We start from the raw sequence: 18,768 nt of genomic DNA on the forward strand, positions 1-18,768 counted from the left end.
GCGTGACACACAGTCCACTTCCTGTTGTGTTCTGATCAAGATCTACCCAGCACTATGTCTGCCTGAGTGCTGCCAGGCGCCCCACCATGATGATAATGGACTAAATCTCTGAAGCTATAAGCCACCATCTCAATTAAATGTTTTCCTTTATAGAGTTACCATGGTCATGGTGTTTCTTCACAGCAATAGAAACCCTAACTAAGACAGGCATTTATTGCCAAACCTGGCAATTTAAATTTGAGCTTTGTGACCCTCAAGGTTCCTGCCCTGCTTGAGCTCCTGTCCTGATTCCTTCAATGACGGACCACAATATGGATGCATAAGCCAAATAAACCCTTTCTTTCCCAGTTTGCTTTTGGTTATGGTGTTTCATTGCAGCAATAGAAACCCTGACTAGTACAAGTAACCCAGTAATTCTGAGAATTGTTAAAGTAGTAAATTTGTAACTACCGAGCTATGAAGAAGATGTCGGGTATGTTGTCCACGTGAGAATTCTGTTATCACCCAGCTCTGGACCTCGATGGGGCCCCTGGTTTTGACTTTCTCCTGACCTGCTGACTGTGACGGCAGCCATTCCAGAAGCCCGTGAAGTCATCAGCCACAACAAGAAACTCCCACATTTTAGTTTCTTGTTCTGTTAGCAGAAATGTGGCAACCAAGAGGGTTCAGGGTATGCTGGGAAGGGGCAGGAGATATGGGGGCAGCTCAGGAGCTGTGCTGAGCCTCTAAGCCCCTTCCCTTAAAGACTGGAAGGAGGAGCAGGCTGTCACAGTGAGGGCAGAGAGAAGCAGTAGGTAATCTCTATGGTATGGGATTTCTTTCCTTTTCCTTCATGCCCTTTTAGTCTGCAAGGAGTTAGTTCCAGTATCAAGCTTCTGTGCAGAGACCTAGAAAAGTACTTGCCCATTTTATCAGAGGAAACGCCAAGAGTGAGAAGTAAAGGTCACATGGCTAAAAAAAGAAGCCGAGCTCACGACAAGTGGCAAAACTAGCTTTCTGGCTTTCGGTCCAGTGTGCTTTTCATAATCTCACAGAGAGAGGGCTGCAAAGAGGCCGCTTGGCCGGCCTGTTTCTAGGGGCTGCTGCTGTTGAAAAGGTTAAGACCGAATTGTGGTTCATTTGCCGAGCCGAGAGCCGCACAGAGATGGAACATCCACCACGGACTCATCTCCGCGAGGTGTCAGGACCTCGAGCTTGCATGCTGTCATGGAAGTGCGCTTGTCCACTTGGTTGTCTAATTTCACTGTGTTGGAGGAATCTCACCACTCCCTGTATTTACTCATCTGCCTGATCACATCCCAATCTTTGTCACTGCACTCTTTGGGGCAAGGATGATTCCATTTGACAGGAGGAGCAGAAGACTACAGCGCACGGGCCCTGTATTGGGTCATCCTGAAGGAGTTCACCTCAAAATTTACTCCTGGAAAAAAAAAAAAAAAAAAACGACGCCCAAAGCAGGACACAGAGAAAACAGTTTCTGTGTCTTAAGACCCTTGAGACGCACCGCTCCTTCCCCACCCAAGCCCCCCAGACTTCCAGAGGAAAGGGATGGGCTCTGTGAATAAGGTTTGCACAGACGAGTCGTTCATACCTCTGGGTTGAGGCTAAAAGCCTTGGCTGGCTTTCCCACGCAAAGAAAGTCGAAAATGATTTCCTTCATTGCAAAGTCCAGACGCTCCTGGAGGGGATGGTGCGGAGGGGTGGAGCGGGGTGGGAGGAAACAGACAAAATAAAAATGCGGAATGCCGAGTTTAGCACAATATGCAAGTTTCCCCATATGCAGCTGGGGTGTTTCCTAATTTTATGGGTCACGGGGAGCCCCTGAAGGAAGATCGGGTGCATCGGAGCTGTCTGAGGAGCTGCAATTCCCTGTGTAGTGCATAGAATCAGCTCTGTGAGCACAGGGAGGCTGGAGCCACAGAACCAAGCACCAAAAACATACAACCCCTGGGTGTCTGGACACCAAAACGGCCTAGATTCTTCCCCCTTGTCCTATCCATGTTGATAACTTTTTGAAACTCAGCTGAGAAATATATTTTTAATGAAATCACTACAAAATGACCATTTGCCTCTATTTCTTAACTTCGAAAACATCCTCTGGCTCATATATAAAAATTAATCTGGGGGTGGGGGAAGAAGACTTAAGACATAAAACATATCATTTAAAGTGGAGTCTGGTCATACAAGTCAGTAACTATTACAACAGGACACGTTCATTTTATATACAGTGTTCCAGAACAGCCAAAGCACATATACCTCGTGACCACATTTAGAAAAGTCCTATGGAATTTTCCGTGTGCAGAGTAAGCAATGCACTTTCTCTAAGGATCCATATTAAAGAAGTCTCTCAGGCCCCAATAGAGAGAGCTGCTTGGTATCAAATAGCCTGTGCACCGAATCTTACATCCTTCTATGAATAGCAGCAGCACTCCAGTAACATCTGCAGACCGACAGTCTCCTTTGAGCATGTAATATTCTGTGATGTACCAGACAAGAATCTCTACCCTAGCTTTTGAGATAGAGAAACCAAGACGGAAGGTGTTCTTTGGTTTAAGGTGGAAGATTTGTTAGTGACAAAGGCCAGGCTAGGACAGGAGACTCGCAGAGGTCAAGGGGTGTGTGTCAAAGATTGTACCCAGTAAATATTTTTAAGAGAAAAAGGCAGCTGGGTACGTGTGCTTAATTCTAACGTGTGGGAGGCAGATACAGGAGGACTGTGAGTTGGAGGTGTCCCTGGTCTACAGAACTAGTTAGAGGCCAGTCAAGGTTAAAAAATGAGACACTGTTTCAAAAATAATAAAACAAAACAGTGGACTTGGGGTGCCCTTCAGCAGTGGCGTGTACACCTGGCACGAGTGGGGTCTCGGGTTCAGTTCACCGAGCCCTCCCCCAAGTAAACATTTTAGTAAATAATAAATTACAGCCACATTAGCTTTAATGTCACTGTAAATTAAGTAAATTAATTCATGTGCAAAGTGCCTAGAATAGTTTTGAGCGAAAGAAGGATAAAACTTATAAATGCTGATTTCCCCATGGAATTATTTTCTCCTCACAGAGGAAAAATAGAAAATTGACACGGATTCTCCAATTTCACTAGATTGTCTTTTTTTTTAAAAAAAAAAAAAATTAAATTTCTGTCAGATCCCAGACCTTTTGACTCCTCTTGAGCTTCTCCAGAGCAGAGACCTGGGGAAAGCGGGATGGGAGAACCAAGAGTCCTTATCACTAAAGTCTTCTCTTTTCTGTCGGTGCTGGGACCGACCCAGGATCTCATTGGTGCCACAGGCGGCTTTCCTGGTGGGCTCTGACCTAGAATCGCTTAAATGCCATCTCTCATCTCTCTTAGCTGCTGACGGCACTTGATGTATTCATCTGACCGTTTTGAAGCAAGAGAGCAAGCTGTGTGGGCACACGAGCCCTTCCTGAGAAGTCTGGACACCTTAGGATTACTATGGCCTGTTTCGTTTCTTAGTTCCCCTGAAGTAGACCAGCAGCGATGTGTGCGTTACCTGGGCGATGAACTGGATAATCTTCACGAAGATGTTCAGAGGCATATCCCTGGGCACCACGCCGCGGGACCCTTTGGGGAAAAGCGTGGTGGTGATGGTTATGAGTCGGCTGGAAAATAAGGGCAGGAAAAAGAGAAAACAAGCGAGATTGGCTGAGATCTAGCTGTCAGGGAGATGGTCACATTTCATCCTATCTTAGTCTCAGAAGGAAAAAAAAAGAACCAAACCCTTCCTATTAGCATAATTACTCTATGAAGACATTCTCTTTTTTTCTCCAGGAAAAAAAAAATCCAGGGCAGTTGGAAAAATGACAGACAGCTGCTTCCTTCCTCAGCACACCAAATGCCGCCCAGCCGCAGACCCTATCAGTCCTGGCGGAGGCTAATGCTTTGGCAAAGGCTGCGAAGGCAGCGGTGAAGCCCCAAGGCTTGCAGTCTTGCAGGAACCATCAGCTCTGAGCATGTTTTCACTGGGATAGGGTAGGCAACAAGGAAGGCGAGCAGCCCGCGCAGTGACTGGGCAGTGCAGTTCCAAGGCCGACCCCAGGAACAGGCTCGCCGGAGCGCATGCCTGCCCTTACCTCTGAGGCTCGCCGGAGCGCACGCCTGCCCTTACCTCTGAGTGGTAGTGTTGCTTTCACATTTGATTCGGATCATGTAAACCCAGAGTAACCTGTAGAGAGATTCCAGGGCCACTCGAGCCATCTTGGGGTCTTTATTCTGTAACAGAATCCAAAATGTACGATGACTTGTAGGGTGGTGGTCCAGGCAGGAGAGTGCTCCCTGAGCAGCTTGGGAAAGGCTGGCGTGGTTGGGGGGCAGGCAACCCTGGTCCATCTGCCTTCCAGCGTCATTGGATAAGTCATCCATGAGGGCTATGGACGCGGTGGCAAGACAGGAATGTCATGGGAAGCCCTCATTCTGTCTTTGCCAAAATGGAAACTCAAGAGATGGCCAAGCATCCGACAGAATAGCATAGCATTTACAGAAGAATCAGATGTGGTTGCCATGACAGAGGATGTCCTTGACAATACTGTTATAGTTTTAGCGTTTCTGCCCTCTATACCATATGATTATTCTCCAATGCCTATTGAGAGTAATACGTACCACACACCATGGTATAAACTAGACACAGAGAAAACAGCTCCTGTGTCTTAAGGCGGGGGTGGGAGAGATTTTTGTGTTTGTGCCTGCTTAGTTTACTGTATTATTAATGTTATTAATAAATACAACACATCATATTATATCATAATAAAATGAATATTATATAAAATGGATTATTATACATTAGTTTATTAGTATGTATTTATATCTGCTCCTAGTTTATCAATTTACTTATTGTTCTATTTGTCTACTGAAATGCGAATAATGTTTAACTAGTAAAGTCTTTTTTTTTCCTTTTTTTAAAGATTTATTTATTTATTATGTATACAACATTCTGCCTCCATGTATGCCCACCCGCCAGAAGAGGGCGCCAGATCTCATTACAGATGGTTGTGAGCCACCATGTGGTTGCTGGGAATTGAACTCAGGACCCTTGGAAGAGCAGGCGGTGCTCTTAACCACTGAGCCATCTCTCCAGCCCGTAAAGTCTTATAATATATTTTAATATCTGGTATATCTACCTTCCACTGTCTACTGCTTTTTAAGTAAATCTACCATCAGATCCAGCTCTGCTACTCCTATGTATTTGCCCAGAGGACTCAGTCCTGGTTGACTGAGGCCCTAGGACTGGACCTGGTCCCATCACAGAGACAGCCGTACATCAGTGTTCCACGCAGCAGCCAGCAACGGGGAAGCGGACAAGGAAAATGCCATACATAACCACAGTAGAATTCCCCTTCAGCCACAAAGAGGGATGAAGTTATGTGCTTGCAGGTAAATGGGTGCAGCTGGAGAGAATCAAACTCTGTGGATGAAGCCAGTCTGAGAAGGACAAATGTTTATGATCTCACTCACTTGTGACCCGAAATTTTACATAGTCATGCAAAGTCAATAGGTGTACATTAAATAAAAGTAGAAGGGAAAGCATCTGGGGACAGCTAGAATTGGCAGGAGGTGCAGGGGAAGGGAAGGGAGCGTAGGAGAAATGGGGTGTGTGTAGGAATACAACTCAGAATATAATATATACCTGTAAAACAATTTAAAGAAAAAAAAGAAATTGCACAATAGGGGCTGAGGGTGTGGCTTAGTGATAAAATGGCTCCCTAGCATGCTTGAATTCAGTACCCAGTACGAGATTAAGAAAAACAATAAAATAACAGATATATTCATACTTACAATAAAAAAAAAATAAAAATTTTTTCATATTCTTAGATGTTTACCCTTCTACATAAATGTTATTTGTACTTGTCTAGCTCAGGGAAGGCCAGGGAATCCAACTTTGGAGAAGTGCCTTCTTACATACAAAGCTCAAAATAGATTTTTGCCTGTTAATGATCTGATTTGTACAATGCTTTGATTCATTAAATAGAATTGAAAAACTAATAACGTTACATTAAAAAATATCTAGGCCTCACTGGTATGGTCTCATATTTTTATTGTGCAAGATGAGAATTTAAAATGATCTCTACTACACAATTTGGAGGACAAGAAATTAGCATACAGCCATCCTCATAAATGAAAGAAGACAAGATAAAGGTGGGGTGTATGTGTGTGTGGAAAAATGGCAATTCTCCTGCCTCAGTTTCCCCAAAGCTGGGATCACAGGTGCACATTTTCATACCTGGATTTCCTGACATTTATTTATTTTAAAGACGCTTATCTTTAGTGCGCATGTATGTGCGCATGTGTGCAGGTGCCCGTAGAGGCGGGGTGGGGGTGGGGGCGCAACAGATGCTGTTGAGCTTGAGTTACAAGTGGTTAGGAGCCACCTGATGTCGGCTCTGGAAGCAGCAAGGGCTCTTAACCACGGAGCTGTTGCCCCAGGCCCCTCCTTGCCTTTGTCTTGGCTACCCAGTGGCTTTTCCATGTTCCCTGGAGTGTAAGACGTCTACAGAATACAACACAAAGCTCTTCACAGACGGAATCTGTTTAGTGCCCGCGTGACACGGGGCTCTTTCCTCAGGCAGCTCGCTCTCAGTGGGTGTGGGGCTAACCCTGACGTTGGAGCTGGAGTTTGGAATGCAGTTCAGTCTCTGTAGCATCAATCCCATGGGCTCCTTCCAGGGCTATTAATTTCTTGTTTTAGACCCTTTTATTGATGTACAATTAATAAAAGCCCAGAAAGAGAAATTGGGGTTCAGCTTGAAGATCCGAAAAGCAAAGCAGTCAGCCATTGACTCTTTTTTTTTTTTTTTTTTGTTGTTGTTTTTTGTTTTTTTTTTTTTTTGTTTTTCGAGACAGGGTTTCCCTGTAGTTTCTAGAGCCTGTCCTGGAACTAGCTCTTGTAGACCAGGCTGGCCTCGAACTCAGCCACTGACTCTTATCTCAACCTCAGTCCGAAATATTTTGCCTCTAGGAATCTCAGAATGAGACTGTGTCTGAGAGCTGTTTCCTCTGGTTTTATAGTCCTCTCTAGGGCTTGCACCACCGTGATTAAAGGCATGCATCACCTGGTTTCTAAGGCAACTAGTGTGGCTATTGGGATTAAAGGTATGTGTTAACCATTACCTAACAGGCTGACCAGTGGGGCTGTTTTACTCTCAGATCTTCAGGCAGGCTTTATTTATTAAATACATTTGAAATGCCACTACATTGTATGGGTGAAATGCCTGTGTGTGGGAGCACGGTCTGAGTCTGCACCCAGGTCCTTCCGGGGCTGTTTGTAACCTGTATTCAGCTTCCCCTTAAGGTTTTCACAGGAGCCCTAAATAATATTATAATTTTGAAATCATTCTTTTTCAAAGCAAGCTGCCCTCTTGTTTCAAACACAACTTGGCTCTTTCGACCACAGCAATAAATTATTATACAAAATATTTTAATTTTAACCCCAGATTAAATATATTCAGAAAGCATTTTTCACCATTAAAAAAAAAATCTGTTCTAGCTCCTTTCTATTTCTCTGATAAAACAAGGACTGAAAACAGCTTGGGGAAGGAACATGTTTTTGGCCTATAGCTTACAGTCCCTCATGAGACCAAGGCAGGGACCGGGAGGCAGAGACTGATGCAGAGGCCATGGAGAAACACTGCTTTGCAGCGGATATTTGTGCACTGTGTGAAGATGGATTGCTGTGATTGGTGAATTAAAAAGCTGACTGGCCAATAGCAGTCAATAGGCAGGAGGTAAAGGTGGGACTTCCGGGGAGAGAAAGGAAGAGGAGGGGAAGGTACACAGGAGAAACCAGGAGACAGGGAGAGGAAACAGGATGGGCAGTGCGGAACAAAGGTAACCGAGCCACGTAAAGGAACGTAGATAAAAAGATAGGAGTTAAATTAACTTATAAGAACTACTTAGGCCTGGGTTGCGGTGGCACAGGCCTTTAATCCCAGAACTCGGGAAGAAGAGGCAGGTGGATCCATATGAGTCTGAGGCCAACCTGGTCTACAGAGTGAGTTCCAGGACAGCCAAGGCTACACAGAGAAATCCTGTTTTGAAAACAAACTCCATAAGAACAAGCCTAAACTAAACCTGAACTTTCATAATTAATAGTAAGTATCCACGTCATTTTTTTGCAAGCTGGTGGCCCAAAGAAATATCTGTTTACACTGCTTTACTAGCTTGGTCCTCCTTGCTTTCTTATAGAATCTAGGACCACCAGCCCAGGGATGGCACTGCCAACATCAGTTACTCATCAAGACAATGCCCCGCACATTTGTCTGTCGGCCAATCTCATAGCAGCAGTTCAGTTGAGGTTCCCTTTTCCCAGGTAACTCTGATTTGAATCATGTTGACAAAAAACAAAAAACAAACAAACAAAAAAAACTAGTGCCGTTTTGAAGAAAATGACCACTTTCTATCTGTAAAAGATGCATTTAAAATACTAGAATTAGTAACTGCAAAAGCAGACCAACTAGGGAAAGTGGCAACGGCAGGTTTTGGGCGGTGCAGCCGACTGCTAAGCGCTCCCACGAGTGCCCACTGTGTAACCACTGACGACCCTGAAAGGCATCTCGGTTCGTGCAGACCATGAGAACCACATTCTCTGCCCACTGCTATTAGATTTCACTGCCAACTTGAAGGAAATGAGCGATTACAATCTTGGATTTCACAATTAGCTCCTAGAGCCAGGACATAGTCAGTGCTGCAATCATGTTCATGCAGATTGTTATATAATTACAGTGAATGACAAAATAACATAATTAATCTTAAGTACTTCCCCAAATTAAAATGTCTTGGGGGAAGAAAACAACACAAAACAAGGCAACATGTATAAGCACATGCAAGAATTTTTAGTTTTTTTTTTTTTTTTTTAAATGATGGTAGCAAACATTGCACCAGAGAAGAAAGTGGAGCCATCCATGGCTTTGAATACGGGTGAGAATGATTGTGAAGAATTCATTTGATTTGCATTTTTTTGTTTTTAAATAATTCATAAAGATTCTTTAGTTTATGCACATTGTGTCTTGCCTGCTTGTACATCTGTGTTCTTCTTGTGTTTCTGGTATCCATCGAGGCCCAGAACAAGGTGTCAGATCCCTTGGGGACTGGAGTTACAGGTGGTTGTTGAGTCCACCCTGTGGGTGCTGGGTGCTGAACCTGGGTCCTCTGCAAGAGCAGCCAGTGCTCTTCACTGCAGAGCCGTCTCTCCAGCCCCTGGTTTTCTTCCTTTTGAAAAATGGTCTTGCTATATGTAGTTCAGGATACCCTCAACTTTGTGGTCTTCCTGCCTCAGCTTCTCCAGTCCTTGGATTCCCGGCATGTGTTACTGCACCAGGAATGCCTGTTCTTACATTACAGAGGGTTCTCCTCTACTTGTCCTGTGTCAATGGGTCGCTAAAATGGAAAGCATGTTTCTATTTGATTCAAAGCCAATGTTAACACTAATATTACAAGTGTATCCCATAGGCTCCTTAGTCCTGGGGGCTGGGGCTTTACTCATTTTGCCCAGCACCTGTGCTGGCCACCTGGGGAACAGTAAGTGCTTAGGACAGAATCACAGACAAGACTGGCAGGAGGCAATGCTCTCCGCTAGAGCAATCTGTCCACAGAATGGAGCTTTTGTTTCCAAAATAGCTACCTAGACCTAAGGGTCAGGTGTCCCAGGATACCTGAAGCAATGTCACCTGTTGGGTTCAGCTAAGTCCAGCTGCCATTTCATGTTTCTATCACTTGGACACACACGACAACAGTTATATATCTAGACAGCTCTCTACGGTTGGTTTAATTCTGTCTCTAAAGGCAGTCTTTCTAGAGCAGATGTATCTTCCCCAGATCTGCAGAGATTTGTTTCTAGGCCGATGAATACATCCCTTTAAGCAGGCGCTTATTGTAACGTGGTGTGGTGGCTCGCACCTGTAATCCCAGCACTTGGGAGGCTGAGGGGGAGGGGGCTGTGAATTTGAGGTCAGCCTGGGCAACATAGTTAAGTCCTTGTTTCAGACACACAAAAATAAGCAGCAGTTCATGGAGATGTCTTTCTTATATAGAAGGTTTCCGTTGTTGTTGCGTTGGTAAACACTAACCTTAAGGTTGGACAAGCAGTTGTTGAGAAAAACATGCCACCTGTTCAGGAATAGCTGCTTCTGACTGACACAGAGAAGACAGGTCACCAGGGGGTACAAGGCCTGAGAAGAAAGGAATAGGGGTCACGGGATGACTGACAGCTCAACAAACCAGGAAACATACACTTCCTGCACACAAAGCTTCGTCACCTCCTCTGTGGTCATGTGGCCTCAAATGAATAAAATGCCGTACAACCACGGAGCTCATAGGTGCTTTCTGAGAATGACCGGATAGAACCATCTAGAACTCTGACTAGTAATATACATACGGTAATATGTTTGTACAATTATTATTGTACAATAATACAGAAAGCCAATTCACACACTTGGTTTTCACTTACAAACTTCTAAAACAAATCTCAGATTGTACTCTCAACCACCACAGAAATAAACAACCAGCGTTGCTGGTTCTTTTTGTCAACTTGACACAAACTGGAGTCAACTGAGAAGAGGACCCCCGACTGAGGACTTACCTCCACCAGATCTATGGGACATTGTCTTAATTGCTAACTAATACAGGAGGCCACAGCCCACTGTGGGCGGTGCCATCCCTAGGCAGGTGTGTCCTGGGCTGTAGAAGAAAAGTGGCTGAGCAAGCAAGTCACAGGGAGCAAGCCAGGAAGCAGCATTCCTCCATGGCCTCTGCCTCAGTCACTACCTCAGTTCTGCCCTGGCTTCCCACCATGATGAATTATAACTCCTAAGGTAAATACACGCTTCTTTCCCCTAAGCTACGCTTAGTCCGCGTTTTAACCCAGCAACAGAGCACCAAACCAGGACGGCCATGAAGGCCCACTCAGTTTGAAAATGCCATTGGCTTTTGCACTCATAAATATCTAGTAGTTTGTCTTAGCGGCAGACACACATATTTACTTTCTCCTGCAATCTTCCTGTAATCCAGGGAGCTTCCTGAAGGAGCTGTGATGGTCCTGGTAAACACCACCATGACAAATGTAACCGCGGCAGGAATCTGCTCATGATGGAATAAACAGAGACGCTACTGTGCTCTTCCTGCCTAACTGGGCCCCTTTCCCACAGCAACAGGAGAAGACAGCAAAGCTAACGGGCAGCTGCCCAAAGAATGTGCACACACAGTTCATCCTTTGCTCAACCAGGTAGCACACACCTTGAAGGCTGGGGGAGATTTAAAGAGAAACACACCTATTTACTTGGACTGGCTGCTGTCCTGCACTTTGCCTTAGCATTTTTCTTCTCCACAGAAACTTAGTCTGAGAGGACACTGGACTACTGTGCCCACTGAATGTATCTCTAATGCCAGCCAATAAATGCCAGCAGTTAGTCACTGTGACCACAGGGTATCGGGAAATGAGCAAAGTTGTCACAGCTACCAGCTGAACAGCTGGGGACCGGCTCAGACCCTGACAAGGATGCTCATGCTTTGGAAACCATCATAGGCTGGTACTGTGGCCAGCTATTAACAATGGACACACCCCGGGCAGTTTACCAGAGTTTAAATCACTGGACAGCAACTTGAAAAACCATACGCTGCCTTCCCACAAACTACGTCCGGATCTTCAGGACCTCTTGCCTGAAGGCAACTGCCTATTTCCCACTTCTCACTCCTTCTGTGTTCAATTTTGATTCTGAGTGTCAAGATAGGAAATAGTTAGTGCAGGCTTGCTCCTGGGAGGGAGAGGGGAACCTGTCGCTATAAACTTTAGCCTTTAAACTTGAAAAACTTCTCAGAAATTCAAACAGAAACTCAGCTTAGCCAATCTCTAAAGCAAACAGCGAATCCATCAGACTAGAAGGTTCATGTGAGGTGACGGGATGTGATCCCCTTAGTTTACAGTGGTTCGTGGGTTTGTGCTAAACGTAAGCTCTGAAGTCTGAGATGCCGGGGCCACGCTCCCATGTGTGGGGTCCTTCCTACTTGCAAGGAGATTTCTTCCCAGGACTTGCAGGCTCTCCACTTGGGACAGCGTTTGGCTCTTCTCGTGGTTACTAACCAAGGAATGCTTTTTGCGGGAGGACAGTTCCAATGTGGTGTCGTACAGGCTCTCCACGAAGTTCCTGAGGCAGGGGACGTTAACTTCATTTTTGACAGCCTACAACAGAGACGCGTGTGAATATTCCACTCAAGAAATGGTTGGGTGTGCCATCCAAGTTGAAGAACTTGTTAGAAATGGAGACCACAACTCACAGCAGCCACGGGGACGAGGATTTCTACAAAGAGCCCGGCCAAGGCATGCTTGATGTCCTTATCTTTAACCTCCAGGAAATAATGTGCGCATTCCTAGGGAGCAAAAGCAGAACACGGGAAGGAACAGGGATTGGAGTAGGCATGAGAAATGCATTTGAGTAAACCCAATTATCCTGTGCACAAACACAGCGGATTCGGAGATCTATTAGATTCACCCTATCCAAGGACTCATAGGGGGGTCTAATGTTTGCGGGGACCCTGGTGGACATTCCCAAGGCTTGTTTTTGCTTTGTCTTTCTGCTTCTACTTCAAAAATAGGCACCTGAAAGGACTAACAGTCACACTTGTAGGCACAGGTGGTTGGTTGGTTGGTTGGTTGGTTGATTGATTGATTCATTCATTCATTCATTCATTCATTCATTTATTCATTCATTCTCAACAGATTTCTATGACTTCCTTAACACTCTGTGGGGTCCTGGGCCCTTGGTCAGTCTATAAACAGAGGTCCCAGGAGAGAGGCAGCTGACAGTAAACTCCAGTCAGGTCCATCTTCGGGCAGCCTCCCTCCTACAAAACTGTTTACTTGCGGGCCTGACATTTAAGGTGTGTTTATTAAGCTCATCATTTCTCAAGCAAGTCTGGCCGGCTTCCCTTCATGCAAGGAAGCCTCTGGAACACTTCTCCACTTTCTTTGCCTGCAAAGCTACTGCCTAGTAGGAGTGTATTTTGGTTGCCTGGGGACTCATTCTGGAGGAAGGTTGCCTGCCAGCTGCTCGCTTATACTAGTGACTTCCTGTGGCTTCACTCATTATGTGCATTATGTGTTGATACCCACTCTCACCCTTCATGTTCAGTCATACTAGCAAAAAAAAAAAAAAAAAGCAAAGAGAATTCCTAAGGTCTTCAGTATAGCCCTGTACCAAATCTCATCCCAGGTTGAATGATCTATGCCTATGCAGTCCCTGAGACAGACTGATGTGGGCTGTAGCCTAAGTGACCTCCCAATTGGGCATTCAGGTATGCAGATATGTGTATTGTTTGTTTGTCTGTTGGTTTTGTTTTGTTTTGTTTTGTGAGTGTGGATTTTGTTGTTGTTGTTGCTGCTGTTTGTTTGTTTCCAGACAAGGTTTCTCTGTGTAGCCCCGCTGTCCTGGAACTTGCTCTGTAGACCAAGCTAGCCTTAAACTCATCCTTCTGCCTCTGCCTCTGCCTCCCGAGTGCTGAGTGCTGGGACTCTAGGCATATAGATATGTGCCTTGTTAACTGAGATGAAACAAGGTAATAGCCAACAGCCACTGAGTTCTGGAAAGTACCTCTGAGCTCCTCCTTAGGGTTAGAGACACCATAACTTGCCAATAAGGTAGTTGAGGCTGGAGTGGGGGAGGTGCTAAGAGAGCCTGGCCCTGAACCCAAACTCAGAAAGGTTGATGCAGAAGAAGCAGACCCCCCCTCCTTCGCCGATCCTGTGGGTTAGCTTTCTGGAGATATGGTTCTCACACCAAGGCAACTCACTGCTTTACAGTGTTTAATTCATAGTCTTATTCTCTATTTATAGCTGTCTTCGCATTCTACAATCAAACCTACAAGTGACAACCCCCAACCCACAGGAAACCGTACTGCTTGGCATTCCCTCTCAATCTCAGCATCCACTCTGGTCCTCTACCTAGGCAATCTAGCTACTCGATGATACATTCTGTTGTGGCTATGCTTACCGTGAACACTGCAGGGACACAGGCTCATGTAGTACGTGGCCTTTCATGCCTAGTGAAGAACCAGCCTCCATCCTAGGCTTGAGAGTCATCTTACAGTAAAGACAAACTAGACTCACCCTGATTATGACTAAATCTATTTCTCAAGGATTGGGCTCTGCCCCACCTGTAACCTTAACTGCAAATGGTTCTGTACTGCCTGTCCCAGGAAAGGCAACCATGCCTTTGTTCCGAAAAGTTATCAAACCATCTTGCAACCCTACCTTTGTTTCAAAAGGTTGTTATGACTACCTCTTGTTATGACTACCTTGTTACAACCACCTTGTAATTGTGTCTTTGTTTCAGGAGGTCATTATGACTAACTTGTTATACTTATGTTCTGCTCCTATAACCCCACTTATTTTGCTCACCAAATCCCCCTTTGGAAACCCCCTACCTCTGAGCTATAAATATCTTGTCTTCCTCACATCCAGTGCTGACCTTTTGAACCCCACCCTAGAGAAAGGCAGCCTGCATACACAAATAGAAAAGGTTGCTTTAATTAATTTGGCCATGATGAGCAGGGTCGGCCATCTTTCTCCTCCCATCTCCGGGATTAACATTAGCTTCTCTCACTCAGCATGATGTTTCTGAGGGTTATATCTAAGTTGCAGCAGACATGTGGCATTCATTAGGCTAAATGATGACCATGTTGCATGGAAATACTATGTTCTTTCAGCTATTTACCAGTTCAGAAATATTTAAACTGCTTCCAATTTTCAATTACTTTAAATACTGTTTTGAACACTTGTGTTCAAGCCTTTGTGTGAACAGCATTTTTACTTCTCTTGGGTATGAGCAGAGGAATGGACCTGCTCCATCAACTGGTAATTCTAGTTTTAGCCACTGGAATGTGATAAACGTTGAGTCTTTTCTATCAAACACTACAAAATTTGTGTTACAACAAATTAATATCTTTTTAAAGTCACCCTAGCTTGTATGCAAATGTTTTGATCTCTCCTTCCCCCATAAAACCTTTGTTTACCCAAAGATTGCTTACGTTTTCAGAATTTAAAGGGTTAAAGTGGCTGGCTCCCCCCCCCCCATTTCCTTTGCTGATTCTTTTAAAACTGGCTCACAGTGAAAGACTGTTATATAGGACTCCATTCAATGGGGAAGACACAGCCACCAACTGTGTAAGAATATAAAGACCAGATGCACTTTCTCCCAGTGAGCTTGCTCCCCAGACCGCACCCTCTTGATCAAGCTTTGCCATATCTGAACACTTCTGTTGGAGTGGCGGTGTCTTGTGTCCCTGAACTTATTTCTAACTGGAAGGCTAGCTGTACTGCATTCCGACGTGGCTATGCTGTTTGCTATTCACGCTGGCTGTGCAGGAAGATTCCAGCTTCCCCGTGTCCTCACCCATAGATAGCTCTTGTCTCTTTTTGACTGTGGCCTTTGGAACTACAAAGCTGACGCCATATAGTCTGTATTCTTGATTCAAACAACTCAACTCTCTAGGAAGATCAATACCAGACCACATGACAGTAGCAGCAGAGAAATCCCTTCTGATATGGCGGTTTCCCTTCAACTCTTAGTGGGGACTTGCATTCTGCTAAAGTCTCATACATAACACCATTATGAGCGGGGGGGGGGGGCGGCTATATCCAAAGTTAAGGCTCCCATTCAAAGTACAGAGAAGACAAAGTTCTTCCTCCATCAAAATCCTTATCCTTCAACGCCACTATAGCCATCACAGTCATAGAATTGCTGACTAAACAGGCAAAGGATCAACTATGGTTTAATCACAGAGTGCCAGGGGGTAAAGGAGAAAGGGAAAAGCCAACCAAAAAGAAATTCTACGGTGCAGCCTACTCTCAAGGTGATTTGCAAGTTTTAAATTTTTAAATTTGGGAACTTGATTATTTCGTATCAAGGTATTTTGTGACTTACATAAAAGGTAGAATTATATGTGTGTGTGTGTGTGTGTGTGTGTGTGTGTATTGTCAACTGCAGACACTCTTTGATTTAATAATGGTGTATGTACCAATACATTCAATGTAAGAGGAATATATCATAAAGGACCCTTCACTTAAATCCCCCAATTTTCCATAACAGCAGAGTCCACAGCACAGGGCTTGGTCTCCTTGGGGGCTGTGTGGCTGACCTGGAAAATGCCATTACTGTCATGGCTGAGCATCACAAGAAGCTTAGTGCCAGCAAGCAAAAGACTCAAGTACAAAATATAAGCTGGGAGTCCGAGGCAGGAGGATTGCAAGTTTGAGGCCAGCCTGGTTAACCATGAGAGACCCAGCTACACAATAAAACTTTAAAAAGTGTTGGGGTTGTAGTTCAGTGGTAGGGAGCTTGCTTAGCATGAGTGAGGCCCTAGATGCAACCTTCAATACTGAAAACACTCTCTGTAATGTGAAATGAGGTCTCTATTGAGCGTGCATCCTGCTGTAACGTAGAGAAGTTTGAGTGTGTGTTGATGCCTCTGGTGCCAGGCGCTGCCTGGGTAGGCTTTTCACATTCCAGCTGCAGTATTTCGCTGGAGGGAACTTCGCGAGGTAAACAGCTGTGGCTCAGGGACCTCACCTGCATAAACTGGAGGGATGCCTCAAAGTCCTCCACCGGGTACATCTTAATACGGAAGAATTTCATCCCCATTATCAGGCTGATGATGCTCTGGACCACATAGGGACTCTGCTCTTTGTACCGCAGCTCTTTCAGCTCCGCCATGAATTTCTTCTTGACAGCTGGGAACCTAAGAAAACACAAGAGATTACTAAGTAACAGTCAAGAAAGTCACTCTCATGATGGCCTCCAGCAGCCATGAGTGACTGGATACAATGGCGGGGCCCTTCAACTCCTGTGAAGTACAATGGCCATCAGATCATAAGGACTGACAGAGTCCAGCTGGCTCCTTTCCTCCAGCTGTTCAATAAGATGTCCCACACGTCTTTCCCTTTGTTCAATAAGATGTCCCACACGTCTTTCCCTTTGTTCAATAAAATGCTCCACATGTCTTTCAGACTGAGCTACGTTGCTGTTTAACCTTCTCATGATGGCTTAGCTCTTAACTTGAGCATCCTGAACAGACAAACACCCCTCTGTTTTCTCAGGCTTAGGTACCACCAAATTACTTGCAGGTCCCTAGATCCTGAAGTATCTGACAACGAGCGAGCATCTGAGTGCAGCTTACAGGATCAGCTATTTCTGACAGTGACCACAAATACTTTTTGGATCTGTATCCCAAATAATGCCTAAAATAACCCAATTTCCATTGCTGACGTTTTCTGTTGTTCTTGTATAATTTTAGGTTAATGATTATGGAAAAAATATATTTTTAAGTCGAGGGGAAAGTCTAGTAGTGGGAAAATTGAAATTGTATCTGAGAGGAAGGGTGAAGGTTATGACTCTTGCCCTCCAGAGTCAGAGGAGGATGATGAACTTGAGTCTAGCCTGGGCTATATGGCAAGACTATTTCAAAGAACCAACTACTAAGGATGCATCTCAGTCATACAGCAAGGCAAAGTCCTGGTTCCCTGGTACCATAACAACAACAACAACAAAATAGGAATGAGCTGTCTACTAAACGCATGGGCTTGTAGGGGCTGAGCTGGTGAATGGGACAGATACAGACGACACAGTCCCCATTCTCTACTTAAATTATCGGCATTGTTGAAAAAGAAAATTAATACTAATTATAGCTGTAATATCATTGGATTTTTAAAATTAATCTAGGATATAAAGTTGATTGTTTGGCCCAAGTGTGGTGGTGCACAATTTTTAATTCTAGCACTTGGGAGGCAGAGGCAAGAGGATATAATGAGTTCGAGACCAGCCTGGCCAACATATCTAGTTCCAGGACAGTCAGGGTTACATAGTGAGAACCTGTCTCAACCAAACATACCAACACCAAACCAAAACAAAATAAAAACAAAAACAAACAAACAACCAACAAAACCCCCAAAGTTGGTTGCTTTTGTAGTACTGTGTCACAGATTTTTCAGACTTTGGTGGCAGATATGTACATAAAAAACACGCTTGAAAGGGTGACACCCAGCGGGATGTTCCACAGCTTCCCAGTGGCTGTTCCAAATGTATAGACCTTCTCTGGGATGTGTAGATGTTGATCATGTTGGTACTTGGTGTTTTTTATTCGGGAGTTCTTTATAATAAAGTTTTAATAAATAATAATAATTGTGGTGAGATTTTGTTTGTGCTGTAACAAATAAAGCTCGCCTGAAGATCGGAATGCAGGGCTAAGCCTCTAGTTAGCTATGGAGGCCAGGCAGTGATAGAACACACCTTTAACCCTAGCATTCTGGGAGACAGAGGCAGATGGATCTCTGTGAGTTCAAGGCCATTCTAGGCTATGTGAGATTGAGTCAATCTAAAAGAGAAACAGAGTTCATATAAAGGTGATCCCAGCACTTGGGATCACAACCCTTTAATCCCAGCACTAGGGAGGTGGAGACAGTGATATGGCTGGATGGAGAGAGGAATATTGGCAGGGAAGAAACAGGAGCTCAGAGCATTCGGTCTGAGGATGTGTAGAAGAGACAGGATGCCCCATTCAGTCTGAGGACTTGGAGAGACTGGATGCCCCATTCAGTCTGAGGATTTGTAGGGACAGGATACCGCATTCAGTCTGAGGACTTGTAGAGACAGACTACCCCATTCAGTCTGAGGATTTGTCGAGACAGGATACCCCATTCAGTCTGAGGATTTTGTAGAGATAAGAACTAGTGGCTGGCTGCTCTGCTTCTCTGATCTTTCAGCTTTCACCCCAGG

General features: G+C 44.7%; 1 protein-coding gene across 1 annotated transcript in view; it reads right to left on the reverse strand.

The window, feature by feature from the left end:
• The window catches only part of Fry (FRY microtubule binding protein), a 250,702-nt gene that overhangs the window by 137,495 nt on the left and 94,439 nt on the right, over positions 1-18,768 (reverse strand). The window contains exons 8-14 of the mRNA XM_038345555.1: positions 16,567-16,735; positions 12,278-12,370; positions 12,084-12,182; positions 10,075-10,176; positions 4,125-4,228; positions 3,510-3,618; positions 1,592-1,678 (exon numbers count right to left, since the gene is read on the reverse strand). Of these exons, the coding sequence (XP_038201483.1) occupies positions 1,592-1,678; positions 3,510-3,618; positions 4,125-4,228; positions 10,075-10,176; positions 12,084-12,182; positions 12,278-12,370; positions 16,567-16,735 (763 nt within the window). The remainder of the gene's footprint in view (positions 1-1,591; positions 1,679-3,509; positions 3,619-4,124; positions 4,229-10,074; positions 10,177-12,083; positions 12,183-12,277; positions 12,371-16,566; positions 16,736-18,768) is intronic.

The sequence above is a fragment of the Arvicola amphibius genome, chromosome 10 (genome assembly GCF_903992535.2).
Source record: "Arvicola amphibius chromosome 10, mArvAmp1.2, whole genome shotgun sequence".
NCBI classification, from domain to species: Eukaryota; Metazoa; Chordata; class Mammalia; order Rodentia; family Cricetidae; genus Arvicola; species Arvicola amphibius.